The 23,347-nt window shown below is 48.6% G+C and overlaps 1 protein-coding gene across 2 annotated transcripts; it reads left to right on the forward strand.

Annotated features, from left to right (window-relative positions):
• The first annotated feature begins 70 nt into the window (after positions 1-70).
• Positions 71-23,316, forward strand: fzd3a (frizzled class receptor 3a). 2 transcript variants are annotated; one of them, XM_030344435.1, is made up of 9 exons: positions 71-239; positions 1,382-2,198; positions 13,241-13,437; positions 13,934-14,405; positions 15,098-15,397; positions 15,966-16,217; positions 19,997-20,145; positions 20,768-21,034; positions 21,501-23,316. In XM_030344435.1, exons 2-9 carry the CDS (start codon positions 1,995-1,997, stop codon positions 21,757-21,759), a joined length of 2,100 nt encoding a protein of 699 aa, XP_030200295.1. In that variant the 5' UTR covers positions 71-239; positions 1,382-1,994; the 3' UTR covers positions 21,760-23,316. The 2 variants fall into 2 exon arrangements, with proteins under 2 accessions (XP_030200295.1, XP_030200294.1); XM_030344434.1 differs by having other exon boundaries at positions 73-239; positions 20,765-21,034.
• The last annotated feature ends 31 nt before the right edge of the window (positions 23,317-23,347 follow it).

Consider the following 23,347-nt stretch of genomic DNA (forward strand, 5'->3'; position numbering starts at 1 on the left):
GAACTTGTCCTTTTTTTCCGCAGGGAAGTCATTCATTGGAGGGGCCTGCGCGTGCGTGGATGTGCGGTGGCGCGCAACGGGGACATCGTAAAACCCGCTGTGAGGCTGCGAGGAGACAGGGGAGGGGTGAGAAGAAGAGGAGGAGGAGGGGGTCGATGGGCCATTCACTCATTGTTAGCAACTCAAGGAGCGCTGAAGATCCCGTCGGCACACGTGAATTTTCAACCAAAAACACTGAGGTAAAGTTCCTTGTTAATCAAACTGTTTCTACCCACATACGATGAAGGGATTCCGCGTTCAGAACCGAGACGATGCGGCCGCTCTCTGGGCTGCGTCCCGCTTCGCGTGTTTGATACAGCCGGGGTGGTTCAGTCGCTATTCATTACAATGTTGACTAGTAGTAGCTTACGCTGGGCATGGTTTCTATCACTGGATGAAGTCACCGCCCGTCATCTTTTGTAACGCTGGGGGGATTGACGTTGTTTTATTCATCGAGTGAGCGAAACCTGTGTGTTTTCATTTGGGACATGCGAATGTACTGGAGACAAACCGAAGGCAACGCTATCCGAAAAAGCGTTAATTGCCTACCAGTTTGTGTGTGTGTGTGTGTGTGTGTGTGTGTGTGTGTGTGTGTGTGTGTGTGTGTGTGTGTGTGTGTGTGTGTGTGTGTGTGTGTGTGTGTGTGTGTATCTGTGTGTTGGGGGGGGGGGGGGGGGGGGGGGGGGGGGGCGGTGTGTGTGTGTGTGTGTGTGTGTGTGTGTGTGTGTGTGTGTGTGTGTGTGTGTGTGACTAGCCAACACGGTTAGGTGCAGTGTTTGAATGGTGACTTGAACAGGCGAGTAGCAAACACGCCCAACGTCCATAACGAACAGGTAGTGGAGCGTACGAATGTCACCATTCCCGTAATAACACGTTTATTAAGCCTAAGTAAGATCAATATTTGCATGTCTTTGCATACTAACCGTAGATTATATTTACATCTTGCATCATGTTTGACTTGAGAATTCAAACGTCTACTGTGTTCATGTATTTAGCTACCGATCATGGCCGAATGAAAGGGCTGATGTTTATTAGTGTGTTTTACACCCATCAGTCATAAGGTTGACCAGGGAAATAATGTTAGGATGAAGAACGGTGATGTGTTAAGTTTAGCCTACTTTCACAAATGTTTGGGTTATTATCAGGTCCGTCTTATCCAGGAATATAATTTAAACAAATAAAGGGATATACAATGATGCTTCCTTAATGTATATCCTTTAATGCTTCATTAATGCAAATCCCTTTTTAAAAGGGTTTCTCTGTATTAACATTATGTTCTCTTCCACATCTTCTCTGTGGTCACAAGTTCACAACATCCTTCTTCCTTCCTCTGAAACATCAGATTGGCTCCTGAAGTCCAGGAACAGGGAATAAGAAGACGGCTTCCCCTCAGGTGATGGAGGTCTAGAAACTCCCACAGCAATGGATGTCACCCAACTTTACGTCGGCCATGTTGGATATCACCAATGGACCCAAGCGGTTTCTTTGTGAAGCGAAACGCCCCCCATAGCATCTCAGCTAACCACGACGCCATCTTACACCGAAAATACCGTCCAAAGAGCACAGTGGATTATATTCGCGGGCGTACCGCCCCCCTGTCTGCCCTCGTCTCCTTCAGTGGTGACTGTGACGACACCATTGCTCACTCTACCCTCGGCCCATGGAGTCCTACCCTAACCCCTGCTACCTCTAGCTTCTGTCCCTGGTCCTCGGCTCCCATAACCCCCTGCCTCCTCTACCCTACATCCCTGGTTCTTTCCCTTTTATCCCCGCTCCTCCCTAGCCTTAACCCCTAGCTTCCTACCTCCCCTTGCCACCCTTAACTCCCTACTCCCACTAGCCCCAATCCTCGTTCCTTTCTGCTACTAAACCCCACACTGCTCCTTCTAACCTCCACCCCACTCAGCTCATCACTTCCTCGCCCCACTCCCTAACTCCCCTTCACCTCTCCAGCCATGGCCTCGTTCCTGGTCCTCACCGTGGCGTGGATGCTAGCGGCGTGCGCGGCCGTGCCCATGGACGCGGACGCCAGCAGCCACAGCATGTTCACGTGCGAGCCCATCACGCTGCGCATGTGCCAGGGCCTGCCCTACAACTCCACCTTCATGCCCAACGTGCTGAACCACTACGACCAGCAGACGGCCGCACTCGCCATGGAGGTACGCTGTTGTGGCGCCAGATTGTGTCCTAACTCAATGCAGTGGTTTTTATATGTGTTTGGTTGTATGGGTTCGTACCCTTTTAGATGGTTGAAGAGGGATGGAATGGGCGTAGGAAAGGCAGCGCGTGATCAAACCTTCAGTCACTACCACGCCAGCAGCCACAGCATGTCACTTGCCTCTGTAGCCTACTACTTATCCCATTGCACATTTTTTTTATCCAAATTTGAAAACGTTTATAATATATATATAGTATTATTTATTATGCAACAGACTGTTTATCTTTATGAACACATTTGTATATATTGGTGCTTTTTGAAATGGTTCCTCTGGGTTAGTGTATGGGAGTGTCTATTTCATAGAACTTCCTGTTCGTGTTGTTGATAGCAAGAAATGGTTTCTCTCCGGTTTGGCCAATAAGACATCTGTAGGTTTATCCTCCACGTGGTTGATGGCTTATCAACTACTTCTTTAATTGTGTAATGGGGAAGGACATGTTTGTTTTGTATCTCTCTCATTCTTCTTTTTCACTGCGTGGCCTTTTACGAGAACATCCTGTCCTATTGATTATCTGATACTCAAAGATGGTGAACAACATATCTGCTCAAGAACAAAATCCCTTCACACATCACACGCGCATTCCCATATATATGCTAATGTTTGGACAGAGGTATTCCAGGGGGTTTATGAAATAATTGCCTCATATGAATATTTGGTTCACTGTGTCTGCCTGGTGTACTGCCTGCCCCAAGGACATCCTGCTGCTAGCCTAGATAGCTAGCACCCCAGAAAGCTAACTGTTAGCTATCTGCTCCGTGCCAGTTAAAATCCGACTGTTAGTCTCAGTTTTACTCAAGTCCTCCCACGTGAGGGACTTGGAGGACAACCAGAAGCAACACAAGCATAAGGCAGAAAACGAAAGTTTTACAATTTGACCTGGGGCAGTACAAGAGAATGGAGCATCAATAACTGCCATTGTGTAATCTGAAAACTGGGTGTGTTTCCCCAAAATGGATTCCCTGTCCCACACTAGGCGTGTTGACAGACCAGAATATTTATAATATCACTCAGAATAATCCTGTCATTTAATAAAGAAATTATAATACTTTTTACATAACAGGATTTGAGACCTGTCGGTCCACTGTGTACAGGATTCTACATGCTTACTATATCTCTCTCCTATCTCTCTGCCCTGTCGAATACTGCACTCTGTAATCGAGGAGTTCAGCAGATAGACTAAGCCTTAATTCCAATGTTTTCTCCATGTTTTATCGTTTTAACCCCCTCTTCTCTGTAGATTATCTCTAGATTAACAACCCATTATGTCATTCCCAACCAGCGCTTTAATAGCGGCGTGGTATGGTAGCTTTGGTAATGCTGAGGTGAGCAATTCAAACTCAATCACAAAGCAGATGCAGCCCTTCCTTAGTTTAAGCATATGTGTGCAGGAAGATTACTGTGGTATGAGGTTCAGTACACTGGGTCCACTTGCTCGAAATCACTATTGGTTTGTTCTAACTGAACAAACTCATGTCTAATGATCTATGAAGTCATGTAGTGCTGCTATGGGCACATAATATTGTGTAGTCGTCTGTATTTTAGTTCCATAATGGATTGGATTTAATGAGGTGTTATTTGAGATACATGACATTGCAGTGTCACTGGTAAATAGGGGCTTGTAAGGTCTGACTGAAGAGCTGTTTCACCATTCCACCACGACTCCACCCACCTCCATCTGTGTGCTAATGGTATTAATGTATTAGTATACCGCTGGAGAGGGAGGGACTGAGAGACTGAGGCTGACGGAAAGTGAGATCAGGAGTTTTAATGGAGGAGAGAGAGTAATAGTGTAAGTAGCCAGAGAAAGATACGGATGGCGAGAGTGAGAGTTAGAGAAAGATAACGAGAGCAGCAGAGAGATTGACTGGAAGTGAGAGAGACTGGTGGAAGATGGAGGGAGAGAAAAATAAAGAAGAAAGACAAGAATATAGAGGGAGAGATACTGAGCTTAACATAGAGAGAGAGAGAGAGAGAGAGAGAGAGAGAGAGAGAGAGAGAGAGAGAGAGAGAGAGAGAGAGAGAGAGAGAGAGAGAGAGAGAGAGAGAGAGAGAGAGAGAGAGAGAGAGAGAGAGAGAGAGAAGTGGTACAGGCTTATTTAACCCTTGCACCATGCCCTGCCAGTCCAGAGACATGATGCTAGGAAATGTGGTAAACAAGGATTTGTCATCATCAACAGCATCGAGACATGGTCCTTTGCTGTCATTTGATTGGCTGAATATTCAGTAACAACCCCCTAGATTTAGTATTTTAATGTTGTGCGATTGGTGTGCGACTTCATTGGCCTATTGTTTTTTTTATTATTCTAAAGGAGAGGATTTAAACAGGACTTAAACAGGTGTAACACATTACACATTAGTTACACTACATTTGAGGTTGAATAATTTCCCCAAATGGCTGTGCCTGATTTACCAAGTCGTGAATGCCATTTGAATCGTAGCAAGGTTAGCTTTTAAGGCTTAATTAATGTGTATGTTTGTGTGTGTGTGTGTGTGTGTGTGTGTGTCTGTGTGTGTGCACTTGTGCATTGCACGCAAAAGAAAGCGGCATTCCTGGTGTTTTGAACGCTGGTCAGTTTGATTTGTCACGGCTCCACAATTAAGACTCTTTCAGCCGTCGGAATCCTTTTTTAAAGAGCTTAGAAGGAGCTCACATCAGCCAGCATTCCCAACACCGGGCCTCTGGGAGCGTCGGTCTCGCGGCTCCTGGAGTCTGGCGGCCGCTTGTGTTCCTCTTGGTCCTTGTGGCCCCTGGCAGCTCTGGACGGGGGTCCCTGTGGGCATTCAGGGGCCTGTGAGCCGGCAACTGTGCGGTCGAGGTGGGGAATTGACAGTTGATGTTAAAGGAGGAATTAGGTCTCGTGAATAGCCGTGATAATGATGATGAATGGGCGAGTCGGTGAAGGAACCCAGACTGGGATGGGAACCAAAAGGCCCGTGGTTGGGTGTTTTGATGATGAACCGCCCTCTAAAAGTGCTCTAGTGCCGGGCGGTTGGATTGGGATTTGGCGGAGGTCGTTGGCTGGTTTGTTTGAGAGGGTTTTGGCGCGGGGACGAAGATGAATTTCTGGCTGTAGCTTCTGTTTCGTCTTGTGTCTTGAGAGATAACACTTGTACTACCAGGCTGTGTTCTGGGGATGTTTTGTCATCCAAAGCTCTTAAAAGTTCAGTGGTTTTTTCGCTCTGTGAATGGGATGGTAGTTGATAGCTTGTTTGCCCAGAAATATTCTTAAATGATTCCTAAAGTGGCGCAAAATGACCAGACTATGGATCTTCTTTTCTCCTTGAGGTCCTATTGAATGGCTCCTCGTTGTAGAGTACATTCTGGACCGCTAATAGCTGACAAAGCAGGGAGATGTTAGATAGTGAATTCGTTCAAATGAAAATAGGATTTTCAGTGAGTGGGTAATAATGGCCCATCATCTCTGACCGCTGAATGACCTCAGAGCTGATGTGGGACAGTAGCCTCCGGTAGTCTAATGGGAATCAGCTATTTCTATACTGGGACGTGTTGGCAGATTATACCGGGTGAACCAGGGCTCGAGTGAAAACATGTCCCCATTTTCGTAGGTCTGGGTTCAGTTGTGGTGCGAACGTCAAATCAGTTACGGGAGACAAATCAAAGACAAAAACATTGTATATATGCTGTATATAAAGGAATGAAACCATCAGAAAATTACAGAAGAAAAATGTATTTTGTACGTGTGCTCTTCATGATATGGAAAAATATTATTTATGGATTTAGAAACTACTATACTATTCAATGTCAATGTTGGATAACAAGTGGAGTATTTTTAAAAATATGACTCAGCTAGTGATCATCCTAATTTTTTTTATTAACTAGGTATTCTACTTATTTTCATCTTCGAAATAATATAACTTGATCATTTACATCCTTTAACGTAAAGTCATGATGCATGTTTTTGGATTCACATGTTTGCTGACTGATAATAACTTAACCACCAACGACATCAGCTTGGACGGTAAGAATCACACCCGCTCTTGTAGCTAGGCTACATAGCCGCCCATATGTTTCTGCTGTGTATTCCCACCGACCATTAGCATATGGCTTCCGAGCCGCTAGCCTCTCTCCGGCCCTCTCCTCTTGCTTTCAGGTCGTTTAATCGAATGGTTCTCTCCGGTTACCGTCGCTGGTTAGATAAACCGTGTCGTGTTACCGTTTTATAGAACAGCAACCATACCCCACCCCTATGGTGTGAAAAGATTAGTCAAACGCCTGAAAGAAAAGTCTGTTTTAGTTTTGTTGTACATGTAAGGAGACACACACACACGCAAAGGCGCGTGTGTGTACGAACGGAATACTGACTAAGCTGTCAATTGGGTTTTTGAGACAATGTGAAAAAGAAGATTGAAGGTGTACACATTATTAAGCTAATGTTGTTAGCTAGCATGCCGCTAAACACACACACACACACACACACACACACACACACACACACACACAGAAAACGTGTTGAGTGAGGCCCATCCAGCGTGACCCGACCTATAAAGAGCCTCTTGTTTTATCTAATGTCGGACACCCTGTTTATTGGCTCCTCACTGAATGAGGGGAACATCCACAGAGAGAGTTGCTCCTAGCTTGACAACCCACCCTGTGTGTGTGTGTGTGTGTGTGTGTGTGTGTGTGTGTGTGTGTGTGTGTGTGTGTGTGTGTGTGTGTGTGTGTGTGTGTGTGTGTGTGTGTGTGTGTGTGTGTGTGTTTATCACACACTTTCAATCTACAAGGCTCCAAACTTGGCTGTGAATGACACCTCTCCCTCTCCCTCTCCCTCTCTCTCTCACTCTCTCTCTATGTTTCTCTCTTCCCCCTTTTCTCTTCTATCTCTTTTGTCCTCACACACCCATCCTTCCCTCCCTCCCTCCCCACCACCACCCCTCCCAACACCACCCCCTTCCCAATGCGGGGCAGACCGGTTGCCGGGGCAACGTTCACAATTGTGCTCTTAACAAAGGGAGGCAGGGAGGTGGCCTCCTCCACCCTGCACCCTGACCTCTAGGGACACCTCCTCCTCCTCCCCCCCCCATCTCCTCCTCCCCTTTACCCCAACCGAACACCTCCTTTCTCACTCCCTCCCTCCTTCATCCTCCCTTCATTCAACTCCTCCTCCTTACCCATACCCCTGACTCCTCACTCCAGCCCTCCTCCTCCTCCTCCCCCTCTCCTCCTCCTCCTCCCCCCCCTCCTCTCTCCCGGCTGCTGCATCAGCGGTCGCCATGGTGCTGAGCTGGGAAATTTTAAAGATTTGGAAACGAGAGAGAGAGAGAGGGTGGGGGAGGGAGGGAGAGAGGGGACGAGTTACAGGAAGAAATGAAAGAAGACAAAAAAACGCTAGGAGACATGAAATGTAACGACAATAAACAAGAGTGAGAGAGAGAGAGAGAGAGAGAGAGAGAGAGAGAGAGGGAGAGACCGGCTGAAAGTGAGGGCATTAGTCTTAATGGAATAGAGAGGGAGAGAGAGGGATTAATTGAGAGTTATGGAAAGCTATATTTTTTCATTGTCTTGACTTGCATGCTTTGGCAATGTAAGCATATCTTCCCAATGATGCCAATAAAGCCCATTGAATTGAATTGAAAAGACCTTGAAGTAGAGCCTCTCTTCTTCAATCTCTTCAGAGGAACAGAGTATTCGGAGATGAGAGCATTGAATGAATGAATGAATGAAGGTTGGTGTAGGAGAGAGGAGGGGGCATTGATCGAGACAGGAAGGTGGGGTGAGGTTCTCCATTCCAGCGTGAGAGCCAGTGGTCAGTAGCCAGGGGATGACCCTGACACTTAATAGGCCTGATCAACCATCAGTCACTGGAGTGCTTAGAGATCCACGCTAGCAGTCAAGGCTTTGTACCGCAGCTGGTGCCCTGCTTTAGTTTTCCTAACAAAACCACTGGTATGCACACATAAACACAAACACACACACACACACACACGCAAATAAATATACACACAGACTTATGCAGACACGTTGGGACGAACGCTATCCCTTTAATTGAGGCGTTTGGTTCCTGCTTCCACTGTGGCATATTTCTTTCCACATTATTTGGTGTTCCTGAAAGGGCTTAAATAACTGTCATGAATTCGTAATGGCGGGAGCAGAAGGTGGTCGAGCCAAGATTACATTTGCATTGATTACTTGTGTATTACACGCTTGGTTCTTCTTTGTCGACATTTGGGAAACGGGCTGGAAAAACCTGAGCACTGATTCCAGTAAGACATTGCGGGTTAATAGAAAGTCATAACTTGGATGGCTCCTGGCCATATAAGGAAAGTTTTTCGATCGGCTGTACCAAGCAACATAGATATTATAGCTAAAAATATCTAAAACATTTTGAGAATATATTTTTCCAATCAAAAGGTGTCAAATTTCACTTGTATTATTGCTAAATTGTATTTATTTTAACACATTGCTAATATAATTTATTATTCGACACAATGTCAAGCCACCAGAAATAAACATTAGTTGACCAGTGACCACTGAAGAGAAGGAAAAAACCAATAACTACATACACATAGAATTCCAAACTTACAATTGGAGTCCATTTTCTATATTTTGTATTCATGAATTTACTTCTCAGCCTAACTTGCATGTCACTTCAAATCTCTCACAAATTAAACAATACAGGCGAAGCAACTAAGAAAACAAGACATGGTCTAAACACGCATATATATTTAAAGTACGTATGAGTGTATTGCGGCATGGTGCGTGACCCACAGTTTGAGAACCACGGCAGTACACTACATGAAAACTCAGTAGAGTTGACGGTGTTCTTGTAGCCTGGAGCAGTGTCACCGGAGATCCAGGCTTTCTGAGCTGCTTTACATCTCATCTCCGCTCAGCGGAGGCTGGCAAAGCTTCAGCTGATGAGGTAACGCGTGTGTGTCACGGAAGACTGTGTCTCCATGATCTGGGATTCTAGTCCCCTGTATTTACTGTGTTATCTTAGTGAATAAAGCACTGTTTATTTCGTACCATTCAGAAATTGTTAGTAATAACTGCCATTTTGATCTGAATGACATAGAATAAGGACAGTTCTGCTGGACCTTTGCTGAAAAACTGTTAGATTTCATGGAGGTCAACAGTCAATACGATTTATTTATCCAGGTGAAACACAGAGATTAAAATCTCTTATGCAAGGTTGTCCTGGCCAAGCGGGCAGCACAGCAAAGTCAAACTAAGCAAAATAACTTTGGCTACTCGAGAATATACTGCGAATTAGCGATACACAGAAGAAAACCTTTGAAAACACATTTGACTGGATAATAAGTCAAATAGATTGGGACAGAGTATGTACTACATACTACTGTTCTGAACTTTCAACAGAAAAAAGGAAAATATAAAGAACAACTATACGGGTTATTTACAACATGGAGACCCACTCTATCTTCCCCACTCCAACCCCAACGTGAATACATAGACTACAACGTTCCCACGATAAGGAACTACACTTGTGTTGGTAACCTTAACTCGGAGGGGGTAGAGTGTGTGTGTGTGTGTGTGTTAGAGTGTATCACTGTATGTCATGGCAGCTGTGTGTGTGTGTGTGTGTGTGTGTGTGGTGTGGTGGAAGCCACACCAGCCCGACGGTCTTCAGATGCCAAAGAGAGCACTTGTCAGATGGTGTCACCGTTGCCGTGGCGTCCCCTGAATGTGAGGACTCCAGTGCCACAGACACTACCCCACTCACACACTGCTTGAGTGCCGTTATGACAGGTGTGGAAGATGTCTAAACTGCCCCCTGCGCCTGCAACAGAACCGGAATGATCCGGAGCTAGCCGAGAGTCTTCTAGATGAGGGGGAAGGATCGCCTAGTGGTGGTGAGTGTGTTTGACTCCCAGACGGAAGGTTCCGGAATCAAACCCCAATGTCCACAGCCTCTTTGTTGGCATCCTTGAGCAAGATGCCCTTACCTCTACCTGCTCCTTAATGCTTCCATCCGTCTCAGAGTCATCGTAAGTCACTTTGGATCAAGGTGTCAAATAACGACTAAATAGACAAATACACTTTTTTCTTAAGCGACCTTCCCTATGCAGGAAATACAAAAGAATCGCCTGTTCCTGCATCTAAGAACCAATTAAGCACCACCACACATTTCTGTTTCTCCCCTCCATTCTGCCACAAAGATCCCAGCCTAGAGCGTGTGTGTGTGTGTGTGTGTGTGTGTGTGTGTGTGTGTGTGTGTGTGTGTGTGTGTGTGTGTGTGTGTGTGTGTGTGGCTGCTATGTGCTCTCAGAGGCCCCCTAACCTAATAGCCATACTAATCCATTTATATAGTGACTTAACAGAAGCAGAGTCAGTAGACGGACGTAGCAGCGTATCCCCCTAGAGTGGAGCATCCTACAGGGAAACCAAACACGCTGATCAGAACTGCACGGGCAGCCAAAGGCCCCTGGATAAACACAGGCTGTTGAAATCACTGTTTCAGATTGGCTCAAATTAGTGTCGTCACTCTCCATTCAATACCAGCTTAGCTAGCTTCTGTAAGTAAGTTTTCTCCCTCTGATGAATTTCATTATGTTCATAATGAATATATATTATGATTCATGCCCAAGTATTCCTTGTCTGCTCGATTGGCAAGATTATTGATGCACTCACAAATTGAGCACATTTGTATTCCTTTTATAAAACTCCCATTCTTTCTTAGTCATTTGATCAACATTGTAATAAGCACTCACTGAATTAATAATGAGGACATACTTTTGTTAGCGGGTTTCACCCAAGCCAGTAACCCAACCCACCCCACACACACACTCACAGTACACACACGCCTCCCTTCTCCCCTCCCCCTCCCTGCTATAAACGACCCCCCCACCCCCAGCGCTATAGGAGGAGGCTCAGGGGAGGGGACGCGTAGGGCTGGAGTGAGCCTAGACCCTCGCGGAGCTGGACTGGATCTGTGGTCTCCCTGTTTTCAGTCAGACTACTGGCGGAGTCATCACAAAATATATACAACAACAACATATCCTCACACACAAACACACACACACATACACACACACATACATATACATATACTCACACACACACAAATACATGAGCATACAAAAATCCAAATTGTAAGCTCAGACGTCTCCCTCCCTCAGACACATGCTTGCTACCACCTTCCTTCCGTTGGGGGATTTACATATTTTAAACGTGACCGCCAGATGCCCCCTAACTGTGAGAGAGAGAGAAACTGTTTGTGTACCAGTACGGGTGAGATTATGCTAATGAAACGTTCCACTGGTATTGGATGCTTGTGTGTGTATCTGTGTGTGTGTGTGTGTGTGTGTGTGTGTGTGTGTGTGTGTGTGTGTGTGTGTGTGTGTGTGTGTGTGTGTGTGTGTGTGTGTGTGTATATTTGTGTGCATGTATGTGTGTTTTACAGCAGTGTATGTGTTACAGCAGTATGTCACTCAATCACAGCGTGGTCTTCCCTCGAACACAAAGACGGCAGCCCCCCCCCCACTGTGTGTGTGTGTGTGTGTGTGTGTGTGTGTGTGTGTGTGTGTGTGTGTGTGTGTGTGTGTGTGTGTGTGTGTGTGTGTGTCCCAGTAGTGGGGGTGATCTGGCTCGTTCTCCTCCTATCTCTGTCCCATTGTAGCAGATCACAGCCTGAAATGACTTGGGAGGAGGAGCGGGGCACAGAGAGAGAGAGGGGAGGGGAGGGAGGGGGAGTGGGTGGGGGAGAGAGAGAGAGAGAGAGGTAGGAGGGTGGGGAGACGGGTGGCGGGGGAGATAGAGACGAGAGAAAAGGGTAGGAGCAGTGGGTGAGAGAGAGGAGGATGGAAAAGGGGGAGCCTAAGGATTAGGGAAAAGGGGGCCAAAGTTGTTTTTTTGACTCATCTCATCTACGGAAACAATCCTCCCCCCTCTCCCCCCTCGGTCTGTCTCCCCCTCCCTCCCGCTGGGACTTGGCTTCAGACTGAACTGATGTCTGTCATCACCCATTCCAAGGCGACGCATCACCACGTTTGATGTTGCCGATAACAACCACCGAACCCCCAACTGGGATTTTTCCTTCTTGTACATTTTTAATACAGCTCTTTGTTTATGCAAATGAAAACAACATTAATGAGCTGATCGACCCCCCCCCCCACCCCCCCTCCCTTCTCTGTCTCTCACGCTCTCTCTGGTCATGCTTACACAAGAAACATAATCTAGATCCCACAATGGATTTAGATGCTAGTTTGCATCCAGATCAATAGACCCATGTGTACACCCAAGGTTACAATGCACACGGACCATGGAGAGAAGAGGGAGCCATGTCTGGACTTTGACGTTTCAATTTGAAAACAATTCACAATTCAAGAATCATATCTGGATTAAATGAATTAGTCCGAGCAGCTTCTCTGTTCCCTGGCAGCTGTTGTGTGCTGTAAACAGAAGCTTGTTTTAGGGATAAACACCTCTGTGTCGGTCCTTGAGGATCTGCAACAACGGCGGCAGTTAGAATAGAACAGGAAGAGACGGAAACACATCAATTATAAACCCAGCCAGAGAGAGAGAGAGAGAGAGAGACTGGTTCTTAACCTGCCCCCACCTGCACGGTTTCACGGAGGCGCAGAGAAAGTGTCATACAGTTGGAATCTGGACCGCAAAGTCAAACAAAGTTGAATCCTGTACCTAATGATCAAAGAAACAAGTGGCTCGCCTGATAGACCATTGTAAACCTACCCACCAAATGATGTAAACAATGCCGAGCGACTTTTCCTGCGTTCGAAGAGGGCTATAAATGTGCCCGGTTAGCCGAAGCACCTCAGCACCTCAACACTTGTGTGACGTAGGTTATACATCACACAAGACTCTGACGGTGTTGTGTGACACGTCACGCCTCTGATTCCTCTAACCCGCACTGTGTATGGTAATGCGAAGTAATCAAAGCCAGCGTAATGCCGGATCTACTTAACGGCACCGCGGCAGCGGGATCTCAGTGTAAAAGGGGCTAACGTGTCGTCTTCTTACCCTCTCCCCTCCCCCCCACACACAGCCCTTCCACCCCATGGTGAACCTGCAGTGCTCCCAGGAGCTGCGGATGTTCCTGTGTGCGCTGTACGCGCCGGTGTGCACCGAGTACGGCCGCGTCACCCTGCCCTGCCGCCGCCTCTGCCTGCAGGCGCGCAGCGACTGCTACCGCCTCATGGACATGTTCGGGGTCAGCTGGCCCCACGAGATGGACTGCGACAGGTCTGTAGCACAACGTGCTCTTATTAAAAATAGACATATTTTGATTATACATATTATAGTTATCTGTTTATTTTAATATGCTTTAACAAATGATTAAGCATATATATTTTTGAGATGCTCTTACTTTGCAAGATGAACCAATTTCTAATGATATATAATGTGAAAGAGTATAATAAAATCAGATCATTTAGTGTTCGATATAACAGAGTCCGATAAAACAGAATGCGATCAGGTGAAGTACATCAGTTCACCACAGCTCCCCCTCCTCCTCCTCCTCCTCCTCCTCCTCCTCCCCCTCCTCCTCCTCCTCCCCCTGCTCCTCCTTCCCCTCCTCCTCCTCCCCCTCCCCCTCCCCCTCCTCCTCCTCCCCCTCCTCCCCCTCCCCCTCCTCCTCCCCCTCCTCCTCCCCCTCCCCCTCCTCCTCCCCCTCCTCCCCCTCCTCCTCCTCCCCCTCCTCCTCCTCCCCCTCCCCCTCCCCCTCCCCCTCCTCCTCCAGGTTCCCCGACTGCGACGAGGCCTACCCCCGCGCGGCCGACCTCCTGTCCAGCGCCGCCGACGCCCCCAGCGCCGAGTCGCCGGGGGCCGTGCAGCGCGACTACGGCTTCTGGTGCCCGCGCGAGCTCAAGATGGACCCCGACCTGGGCTACTCCTTCATGGGCGTGCGCGACTGCTCGCCGCCCTGCCCCAACATGTACTTCGGGCGCGAGGAGCTGGCGCTGGCCCGCTACTTCATCGGCGTGGTGTCCATCGTGTGCCTGTCGGCCACCCTCTTCACCTTCCTCACCTTCCTCATCGACGTGTCGCGCTTCCGCTACCCCGAGCGGCCCATCATCTTCTACGCCGTGTGCTACATGATGGTGTCGCTGGCCTTCTTCCTGGGCTTCCTGCTGGACGACCGCGTGGCCTGTAACGCCGCCGCCCCCGGGCGCTTCAGGGCCGCCACCGTCACCCAGGGCTCCCACAACAAGGTAGGTGGGAGGGGGGAGAGAGGGAGCGGGCGTTTTGATTGGACGTCTGGTTAATGACGTTAGGTCTCGTCGGTGTTCAAGGTAGTAATTGAGACCGGGCCGAGAGAGAAGAGGAAGGGACATGGCCGTGTGGCCGGCTCTTAGTGTGACGGTCATCAGGGACAAAGACACAAAACTAACACTACGGAATTATAACTAACACTTTTAGGCTCCTTAAAAGACCAAAGACAAGAACTAAAGCATTCGTTCTCCATTGTTTTTAAACGCCCATCACATCCAGAAAGGGTTTGACGGACATAATGAATGGCAGAATGTTCACAGAACCGTTCTTGCGATTCATCTCATTTGTTTCATTGGTTAATTTGTCAGGGACAGTACAAGATAAAACATTTCCGTAAATGTGACAGCGTTAGCCAGGGGGGCTCGTCTACATCTCTATAGCCCGTTAATATATAAAACTACATCCTTGTAAATAAAGTCCCATCCTAAAAAACACTTTCGGACCAACAGGACCTGCGTCACTAAGGGAAAGTCGTACAATGGCAAAAAGACGTAGAGAAGATATGGACTATTTTCAACAGACCTTAAAGACACCACAGCAACAGAAAACAAAGAGATCTCAGGGCCTGAGCGCACCACCTTGACTCTAACCTTACCCTCACCCCTCACCCCTAACCCCTCCCTCCCCCCAGGCGTGCACCCTGCTCTTCATGGTGCTCTACTTCTTCACCATGGCGGGCAGCGTGTGGTGGGTCATCCTGACCGTCACCTGGTTCCTGGCCGCCGTGCCCAAGTGGGGCAGCGAGGCCATCGAGAAGAAGGCCCTGCTGTTCCACGCCTGCGCCTGGGGGCTCCCGGGGGCCCTCACCGTCACCCTGCTGGCCATGAACAAGATCGAGGGCGACGGCGTCAGCGGCGTGTGCTTCGTGGGGCTCTACGACCTCACGGCGCTGCGCTGGTTCCTGCTGGCGCCGCTGGGCCTGGACGTGGTGGTGAGCGCGACAGCGTTTCTTCTGGGGGGGGGGGGGGGTTTGGTGGTGCGTCTCGGACGGGGACGTTTGGGTGTGTAGCGCGGTGATGGGGAGGGAGGAAGGGTTGAGGGCATGGGCTGAGGCGGGATGAATGATAGGCTAGATGATGTGTCTTTATGCACGGGGAGGAGGGGCGATGTAAACGGCGTGATCGGGGACGTCGCGGTGGACACAGGTTCATGAGGGCGGGCCGGGTCCGATCTGGAGATCTGGAGACGGGTTATGAACAGTCTCAGGCTGATGCAACAGGGGACAGAGTTTAGCCTTTAAAAAGTTTCTTTGAACATAAAAAGGAAACCAGCCTTTGTTAAGGAGGAGGGGGAGCCATTTTCTTTGTCTCAGCTTGTCATTAAACCCCCCGTATCGTAATAGTTAGCTTACAAAGTCATGATTCGATTCACTCAGGGCCGTCCTCGCTTTCCTTTCTTATATAAATCCATGTTACCACATCACCCAGACTAAAGTGATTGATGGATAAAACAAACACCAAGCTGAACGCAGACCCTCCCCCCCCCCCCCCCCCCTCCAGGTGGGCGTGGCCCTGCTGCTGGCGGGCATCCTGGCGCTGAACCGTGTGCGCATGGAGATCCCCCTGGAGAAGGAGAACCAGGAGAAGCTGGTGAAGTTCATGATCCGCATCGGGGTGTTCTCGGTGCTGTACCTGGTGCCCCTGCTCACCGTGCTGGCCTGCCTGCTGTACGAGAGCAGCCACCGCCAGGCCTGGGACACCACCTGGGTGCAGGAGCGCTGCAAGGAGTACCACATCCCCTGCCCCTACCAGGTACACACACCACCACACCCCCTACCAGGTACACACACCACCACACCCCTACCAGGTACACACACCACCACACCCCTACCAGGTACACACACCACCACACCCCCTACCAGGTACACACCCCATCACACACCCTACCAGGTACACACACCACCACACCCCCTACCAGGTACACACACCACCACACCCCCTACCAGGTACACACCCCATCACACACCCTACCAGGTACACACACCACCACACCCCTACCAGGTACACACACCACCACACACCCTACCAGGTACACACACCACCACACCCCCTACCAGGTACACACACCACCACACCCCTACCAGGTACACACACTACCACACACCACCACACCCCTACCAGGTACACACACCACCACACACCCTACCAGGTACACACACCACCACACCCCCTACCAGGTACACACACCACCACACCCCTACCAGGTACACACACCACCACACCCCCTACCCCTACCAGGTACGGTACACACCACCACACCCCCTACCAGGTACACACACCACCACACCCCCTACCAGGTACACACACCACCACACCCCTACCAGGTACACACACCACCACACCCCTACCAGGTACACACACCACCACACCCCCTACCAGGTACACACACTACCACACCCCCTACCCCTACCAGGTACGGTACACACCCCCGAGGGCTGCTTTGGCTGAGCTAAAGTGGTAGCACTGTGTTTGTTGATTATGGACAAGAGAGAGAGAGAGAGAGAGAGAGAGAGAGAGAGAGAGAGAGAGAGAGAGAGAGAGAGAGAGAGAGAGAGAGAAAGAGAGAGAGAGAGAGAGAGACTCTTCTGCTCTATCCATCTCATCTACAGCAGCTCTATCACACACATGGATGTATATTAACCCACCTTGGGGGGTAGCTGGCAGTTTATCTGCAGTAGAGGAAAGGTCTTCAGGGAGCAGTGTGTGTGGGATTTGTTGGTGTGTGTGTGTGTGTGAGAGAGAGAGAGAGAGAGAAAGAGAGAGAGAGAAAGAGAGAGAGAGAAAGAGAGCTTTATAAGAAAGAGAGAGATGTGTAAAAGCGAGAGCGTAAGAATGAGCTGTGTTAGAGACAGAGAGCGAGACCGTGTGTGAGAGAGAGCTGAGCTAGCCTCTAGCTATAGCTCTCTCTCCCACTCACTGAGAAGCTGTAAATAATTCAACCGGCTCCTATTTGCTCTATCTTGCTGCTTTGTAACGGTAGACTCTGAGCAACACAACACTGACAATGAACAAACTATATATCCAAACGCATACTCAGTCATTCATACTAATCCACTGGATGGCTCTAGTGGGAATTTCGGGCAATTCCCGGGGATATCCCCGAAAACAGATCCTCTGTCAGTCTCTACACACACGCACAAACACACACCCACAAATACAAATACAGACACACATACTCATACATTGTGAAAAAGAGCTTTCTTCACGCAAATTGTTGTTAGAAAGCATCTCTTTACTTAAAACACAGCACAACTGTCGAGTCACTTGCACAACTCCAGCCTCCCAGTCTAAAACTCTGGCCCTCTTAAAGAGCACCAGAATGGGTGTGGCTCAATTAGCCCACGAGCCACAGCTGCGGACTATCACGGCTAACCAGCCAGACAGGAGCACGTGAATCTTTTAAAACATGTTTAAAAACAGTGAAGATGCCATTCAGATCTTCACATACATACACAATCAAACGCCCACATACACACACACCAAACACATATATACACACATACACAGCTGGAGTTCTGAGTAACCGTTTGGCCTTATGTGAGGTATTGTGTGTGTGTGTGTGTGTGTGTGTGTGTGTGTGTGTGTGTGTGTGTGTGTGTGTGTGTGTGTGTGTGTGTGTGTGTGTGTGTGTGTGTGTGTGTGTGTGTGTGTGTGTGTGTGTTTATCCAGAACGCAGCAGTAGTCTCACATTATCTCCTCCTCACCTAGAACACTAGGGGTTGTGAGAAAGTAACCTTTGTGTGTGCTTGAACTCAAAGCAAAACTGTGTGTGTGTGCGTGAACTCAAAGCAAAACTGTGTGTATATGCGTCAAAGCAACACTGTGTGTGTGTGCATTAAGCCTTTTTATTCGTTTGCGTGGGCCACAACACAGCGTGAAAGAGGGATTAAGAGAATAGGCCCACGCATCTGAACCTACAGCGCTGTCCTCCCCATCCATTCTCTGCACCGAGTTCGGTGGCCCAGTGCACTGGATCCCCTCTGACGCACACACACACTCACACACACAGACACACACACATAGATTAACATCATCCACACCCACCCCAGCGCGGGTTCACCAGGGTCGGCCCGCTCTAGATCACAGCGCGACGGCGCATCTCCACACACCACGCTGTACTGCACAATGCCACTAATCTAAGTCCCAGCGAGGCCATCTATAGCGGGGCTGAGTCGGCCATACTGGTCCAATGGACTCGGAGAGAGGACGCATCAGAACACGCTACGCTGCACGCTGCGCTTAATGTTACCGATGCTACGTATAGCGTGGCTGTTTTGTGAGCTCAGCGTAGCAGACAGTGGCTATACAGAGGAGGAGGAGAAGGCCACGGGCTTAAAAATAGACGGGAATTGATTCATTCCTAACCAAGAGAGATGCTCAGAACTGTTTTTTATTTATGATGGATTTAACGTTAGATGAACAGACGGTTAATCGATCACGGAAAGATAAATCCACTCTAGCCCCACCGGTAGTGCATGGCATTAACTCTGCCAGGCTCAGAGGTTCCCTTCCCACCTTGGTCCGCCCATGCTAAGGTTGTGTGCACTCTCATGGTAAGGGCGGATGCTTTGGTTGGACTGGTCCTCCAAATGGCACTGAGTATATGAAGGAATTACATCATGTATTATTTCAACTTAAAAAGCATACAGCACAGGACAATGGAGGATTTACTGAGGAGAGCAGACACACACACACACACACACACACACACACACACACACACACACACACACACACACAAACACACATACACACACACACACACATACACACAAAGCCAGCGCTAGTGCAAAGACAGTGGATAGAGGCAGGACTCAAAACAGCTCTCTCTCCCTGGAGGCACGGCGGACACTCTGCTGTGGAGGAGGTAGAAAGAAGCTTCTCTCCATCACACACTCATATCTCTCTCTCTCTCTCTCTCTCTCTCTCTCTCTCTCTCTCTCTCTCTCTCTCTCTCTCTCTCTGTGTCAGAGAGCCTCAAAGCATTATCATGAGATCAAGAGATGACTAGAGCGGTGAGTTTGTGCTCACCGCTGTGTATTTCAGTCTCTGGCAGGCTATAGCCCATTGTCAGTAATGAGGCAGGCAGGGTACACTACACACACGCACACACCACTAGAAACACGCACATTCATGACTCAATGAATGTGAGGAAGAATCAAGTCAAAGTGCCCGCCAGCCCGCCTTTGTCAGTTCTGTGTGGGTGGACATACAGTCCAGTACACGCACGCAGTCCAGTACACACACACACACACACACACACACGATACAAGGATGCATGCACGTATTGACATATTCTCCTTTTGCCAATAATAGTACTGAAGAACGAACAATATCTCCTTCCGTTTTTGTGTGTTATCAAACCAGACTCACTGAAAGAAAAATGCAGAGTTAGGTCTGATGGTACCTCTGTTGTTCAGGCTCAATAGATGTTAATGTGTGTGTGTGTGTGTGTGTGTGTGTGTGTGTGTGTGTGTGTGTGTGTGTGTGTGTGTGTGTGTGTGTGTGTGTGTGTGTGCGCCCCCCCCCAGGTGGAGCAGAGCAGCCGTCCTGACCTGGTCCTCTTCCTCGTCAAGTACCTGATGATGCTGATCGTGGGCATCCCCTCCGTCTTCTGGGTGGGCAGCAAGAAGACCTGCTTCGAGTGGGCCGGCTTCTTCCACGGCAAGAGACGCAAGGAGTACGTTCAATGTCATTCAAACAAAGAGTCTGTAGTGAACGCAAAAAACAAACGCAAAAAGAGAATTCACACTTTCAGGAAAAGATACTTAACAAAAAAACGTATACAAGCAATTAGTTGTTTTGCCCTTGTTAACATTTAATCTGATTGTTACGTTTTTAGGTCCATTGTGACTTTTTTACGACCGTGTTAATGCAATCGTGAAGTTTACTTTATTCTTATTGTCTAAAGAAGGAAGGATAACAGAAGGATTATACTGATGAATGACGACCCAGGTGATCCACGTTCCAGATCACCTGACACCGGAAACCGTTGTCACCCGGAAGGTGACCGGTTGCCATAGATACGAGGTCGCCAGAGTGCTTGTGAAAACCCGCATCTTACTCTGCAACTCCCCCTCTCTTCCCCTGCCCCCGCGCCCCACAAAACTCAGAGCGTTAACCCCTTCTCCCACCTTCTGCTCCTCCTTCTGCTCCTCCTCCCCCTCCTCCATCTCCATCTCCCCCTTCGCCACCACCTTCCCCCTCTCCCTCCCCTCCCTCCTGCGCCTCTCCCTCCCCTCCCTCCCCTCTCTCCCCGCCTCCCCCCTCCACCACCATCACCACCTCCGTCCCCCCAGCAGGATGGTGCACAAGAGCCACCAAGCCCTGGGGTGCCCGGAGCCCGACTTCGCCCAGCTGCTGCTGAGGGAGCCCAGTGGGCCCGTGGTGAGGAAGTCCTGCGGCACCTCCACCCAGGGCACCTCCACCCACGCCTCCTCCACCCACCTGGCCATGCTGGACCAGCCGGCCAGCGGCAGCACCAGCCGGGCCGGCTCCATGCGCAGCGGGCCGTCCAAGAGCAGCGGCAGCAGCTACCACGGCAGCCTGCACCGCAACCGGGACGACAGGTGGGTGGTGTGGTCGCCATGGGGACCACCATGAGCATTAGAGTCACCGGACGGAACCGCAGGGTGCTGGGAGAATTGGTTCACAAGGCAAAGGGCGGAGGTGTCGCCGGCGTACGATGACATAGTGAGAGAGTGAGGACACGCGAGGAACTGCCGCGGTTTTCATTCAGCTTGTAGAGACGATGTCAACAAACTTATTATCGTCTCTGTACTTATTGGTGTAGCAACTCATTGTGACGTTATTAAAAAGGAATCAATGTGTTGATTTGATGCACCCATGATCCAAATCGCTTAAATCACTTAACAGGAACGCATTAATACATTCCTTATCCAAGATGGCAAATCCCAGATGGAAACTTGCAGACATAATGAGATCTTTCAAGTTTGTTAATCAAGTTCTGCAAGGCATAAAACTTTAAAGGTCGGAGTCCTCTCGCTCACCCGTCTCCATCCCGCCCTCTCCTAGGTTCACCGCCTCCAGCTTCCGAGCCGTGGAGGAGTTCCCGCCCTACGGAAGCCTGCCTCGGCTCAAGGACCAATCGCAGTCGAGACTATGCAGCAACAACCGCCTGGACAGCCCATCACGGCACGGCTCCACCCAGCGGCTGGAGAGCCAATCGCGGCACAGCAGCGTGAGAGACCTCAGCGTCGCTCCGCAGGCGGTCCACAGCGTTCCCGGACACGGGATCCACATGGTGCTGGAGGAAGACGGTCCCAGAGCCTGAGAGACCAAAGCTTGGACACTTTTATCCGACACGAAAGGTGGCCATCTTTTTTTCCTGCTTTAGAAAAAGAAAGGTGGAACTTGACCTGATCACATGAGTGACACTGGATTACTTCAGAGCTTTATGGACACTAGTTAGCCATTTGCTGTGGTTAACTGTTGGCTAATGCTAGCCAAAATGCTCCATTCAGACTCAAAGGGAGCTGTTTGTTTATAGTGCTGTCAAGTCACGTTGAGTGGAATCTGGATGGCATCGTCGGTGCTGCTAGATTCTGCGTACAAATGACAGGTGGGCGGAGCTACGGCCAGCCAATCAACGTTCTATATTTAAGATGCCTCAAAAAGGCTCCTCAGGTACAGCCAATCACAAGCACTGTATCGATTCCCTCCAAACACCGCGAGCATCAAGATCGTCATGGTGACCTCCAGAGGAACTATATAATCGTTATGTCATGTTATGTCTGAAACCTGCTGAGGATGTGGATGTGAAATACATTCAACCGACGATAGTTAAAGAGAATGAACGTCCGGAACTACACTATGGAGGACTATACTATACAAGGAAGACTTTTACTGCTCCGTTTCCTTTTTCTGTAGTAAAATCAAGGACTTGATATAGTAGACTATACATGCTACTGCTGAAATATTTGTGGACATCAAGGACTTGATATAGTAAACTATAAATGCAACTACTGAAATATTGTGTGAATCAAGGATGCTGCTTTCCAGGATTGTTAGGTCTTTTTATTTGACTGTGAATATGAACACTGATAATATGGAAATACAGTGGGGTTTTATAACATACCCTCTCCTTTGTCTTCTGACTGTGACATTATCGGTACACCGTTGATCACTGGAGCGAAAAACTGCTGATCTGAAACGTAAGGACGGGTCATGGCCTTTCTTCAGCTTGTGAAGGTGCCCCCCTGGAATGGATTCTGGGAAATGCCCGAAAATGTGAACGTATATTTGTGATGAAGTTGATCACAACCATGTCATTGAAACTATAGCGTAATAAAACAAAGGTCCCAGACTACCCTAACATACACTCGGTAATGTTTCGACCTTTATGAACTTTCAGGTTAACCTGACCGGTAAAAGGGAAATGCCAAACAGAGAGAGAAATTACATAAACATTAAATATGGGTTTCAGGTAATATCTTGTTCAATCTTTTTTTACGCTATTTAAATAATGGCTTTTCATCACTGCCGTTAAGACGTACATAAATGCTTTTTGGAACACCTCTACAAATACAATGGTTTGATTGAGTCAAAATTATGTCATCACAAAACTGTTCGAATGGATTGGGCTCGTCCGCCATTTTGGATCCAAGGACTGAACTATGTGATGATCAATGCCAACCTGCTGCCTTACAGCTCGAATATGATAAACAATAGTATAATTCAACTAGTGTAGAATTTGCCAATAGTTTTGTTCGGGTCACAAGAGTTTTGTTTCTTTCATGGATTAAAGTTTGCCTAAACAGGTCTTGTGGGCTATGTATAGATAAAAATGAAACCTTTGTGGAAGCTGTAATAAAGATTTTTTTCAAGAGTTCAGAAGCGCCAGTTCCTTTCCCCCCAGAGTG

Source organism: Gadus morhua, chromosome 21 (genome assembly GCF_902167405.1).
Source record: "Gadus morhua chromosome 21, gadMor3.0, whole genome shotgun sequence".
Taxonomy (NCBI): domain Eukaryota; kingdom Metazoa; phylum Chordata; class Actinopteri; order Gadiformes; family Gadidae; genus Gadus; species Gadus morhua.

Coding starts and splice junctions, on each gene's coding strand:
- fzd3a (XM_030344434.1), top strand. CDS start 1,995: ATGGCCTCGTTCCTGGTCCTCACCGTGGCGTGGATGCTAGCGGCGTGC. Junction 13,438..13,933: donor CACGAGATGGACTGCGACAG/GTCTGTAGCACA, acceptor CTCCTCCTCCAG/GTTCCCCGACTGCGACGAGG. Junction 16,218..19,996: donor ACATCCCCTGCCCCTACCAG/GTACACACACCA, acceptor GCCCCCCCCCAG/GTGGAGCAGAGCAGCCGTCC.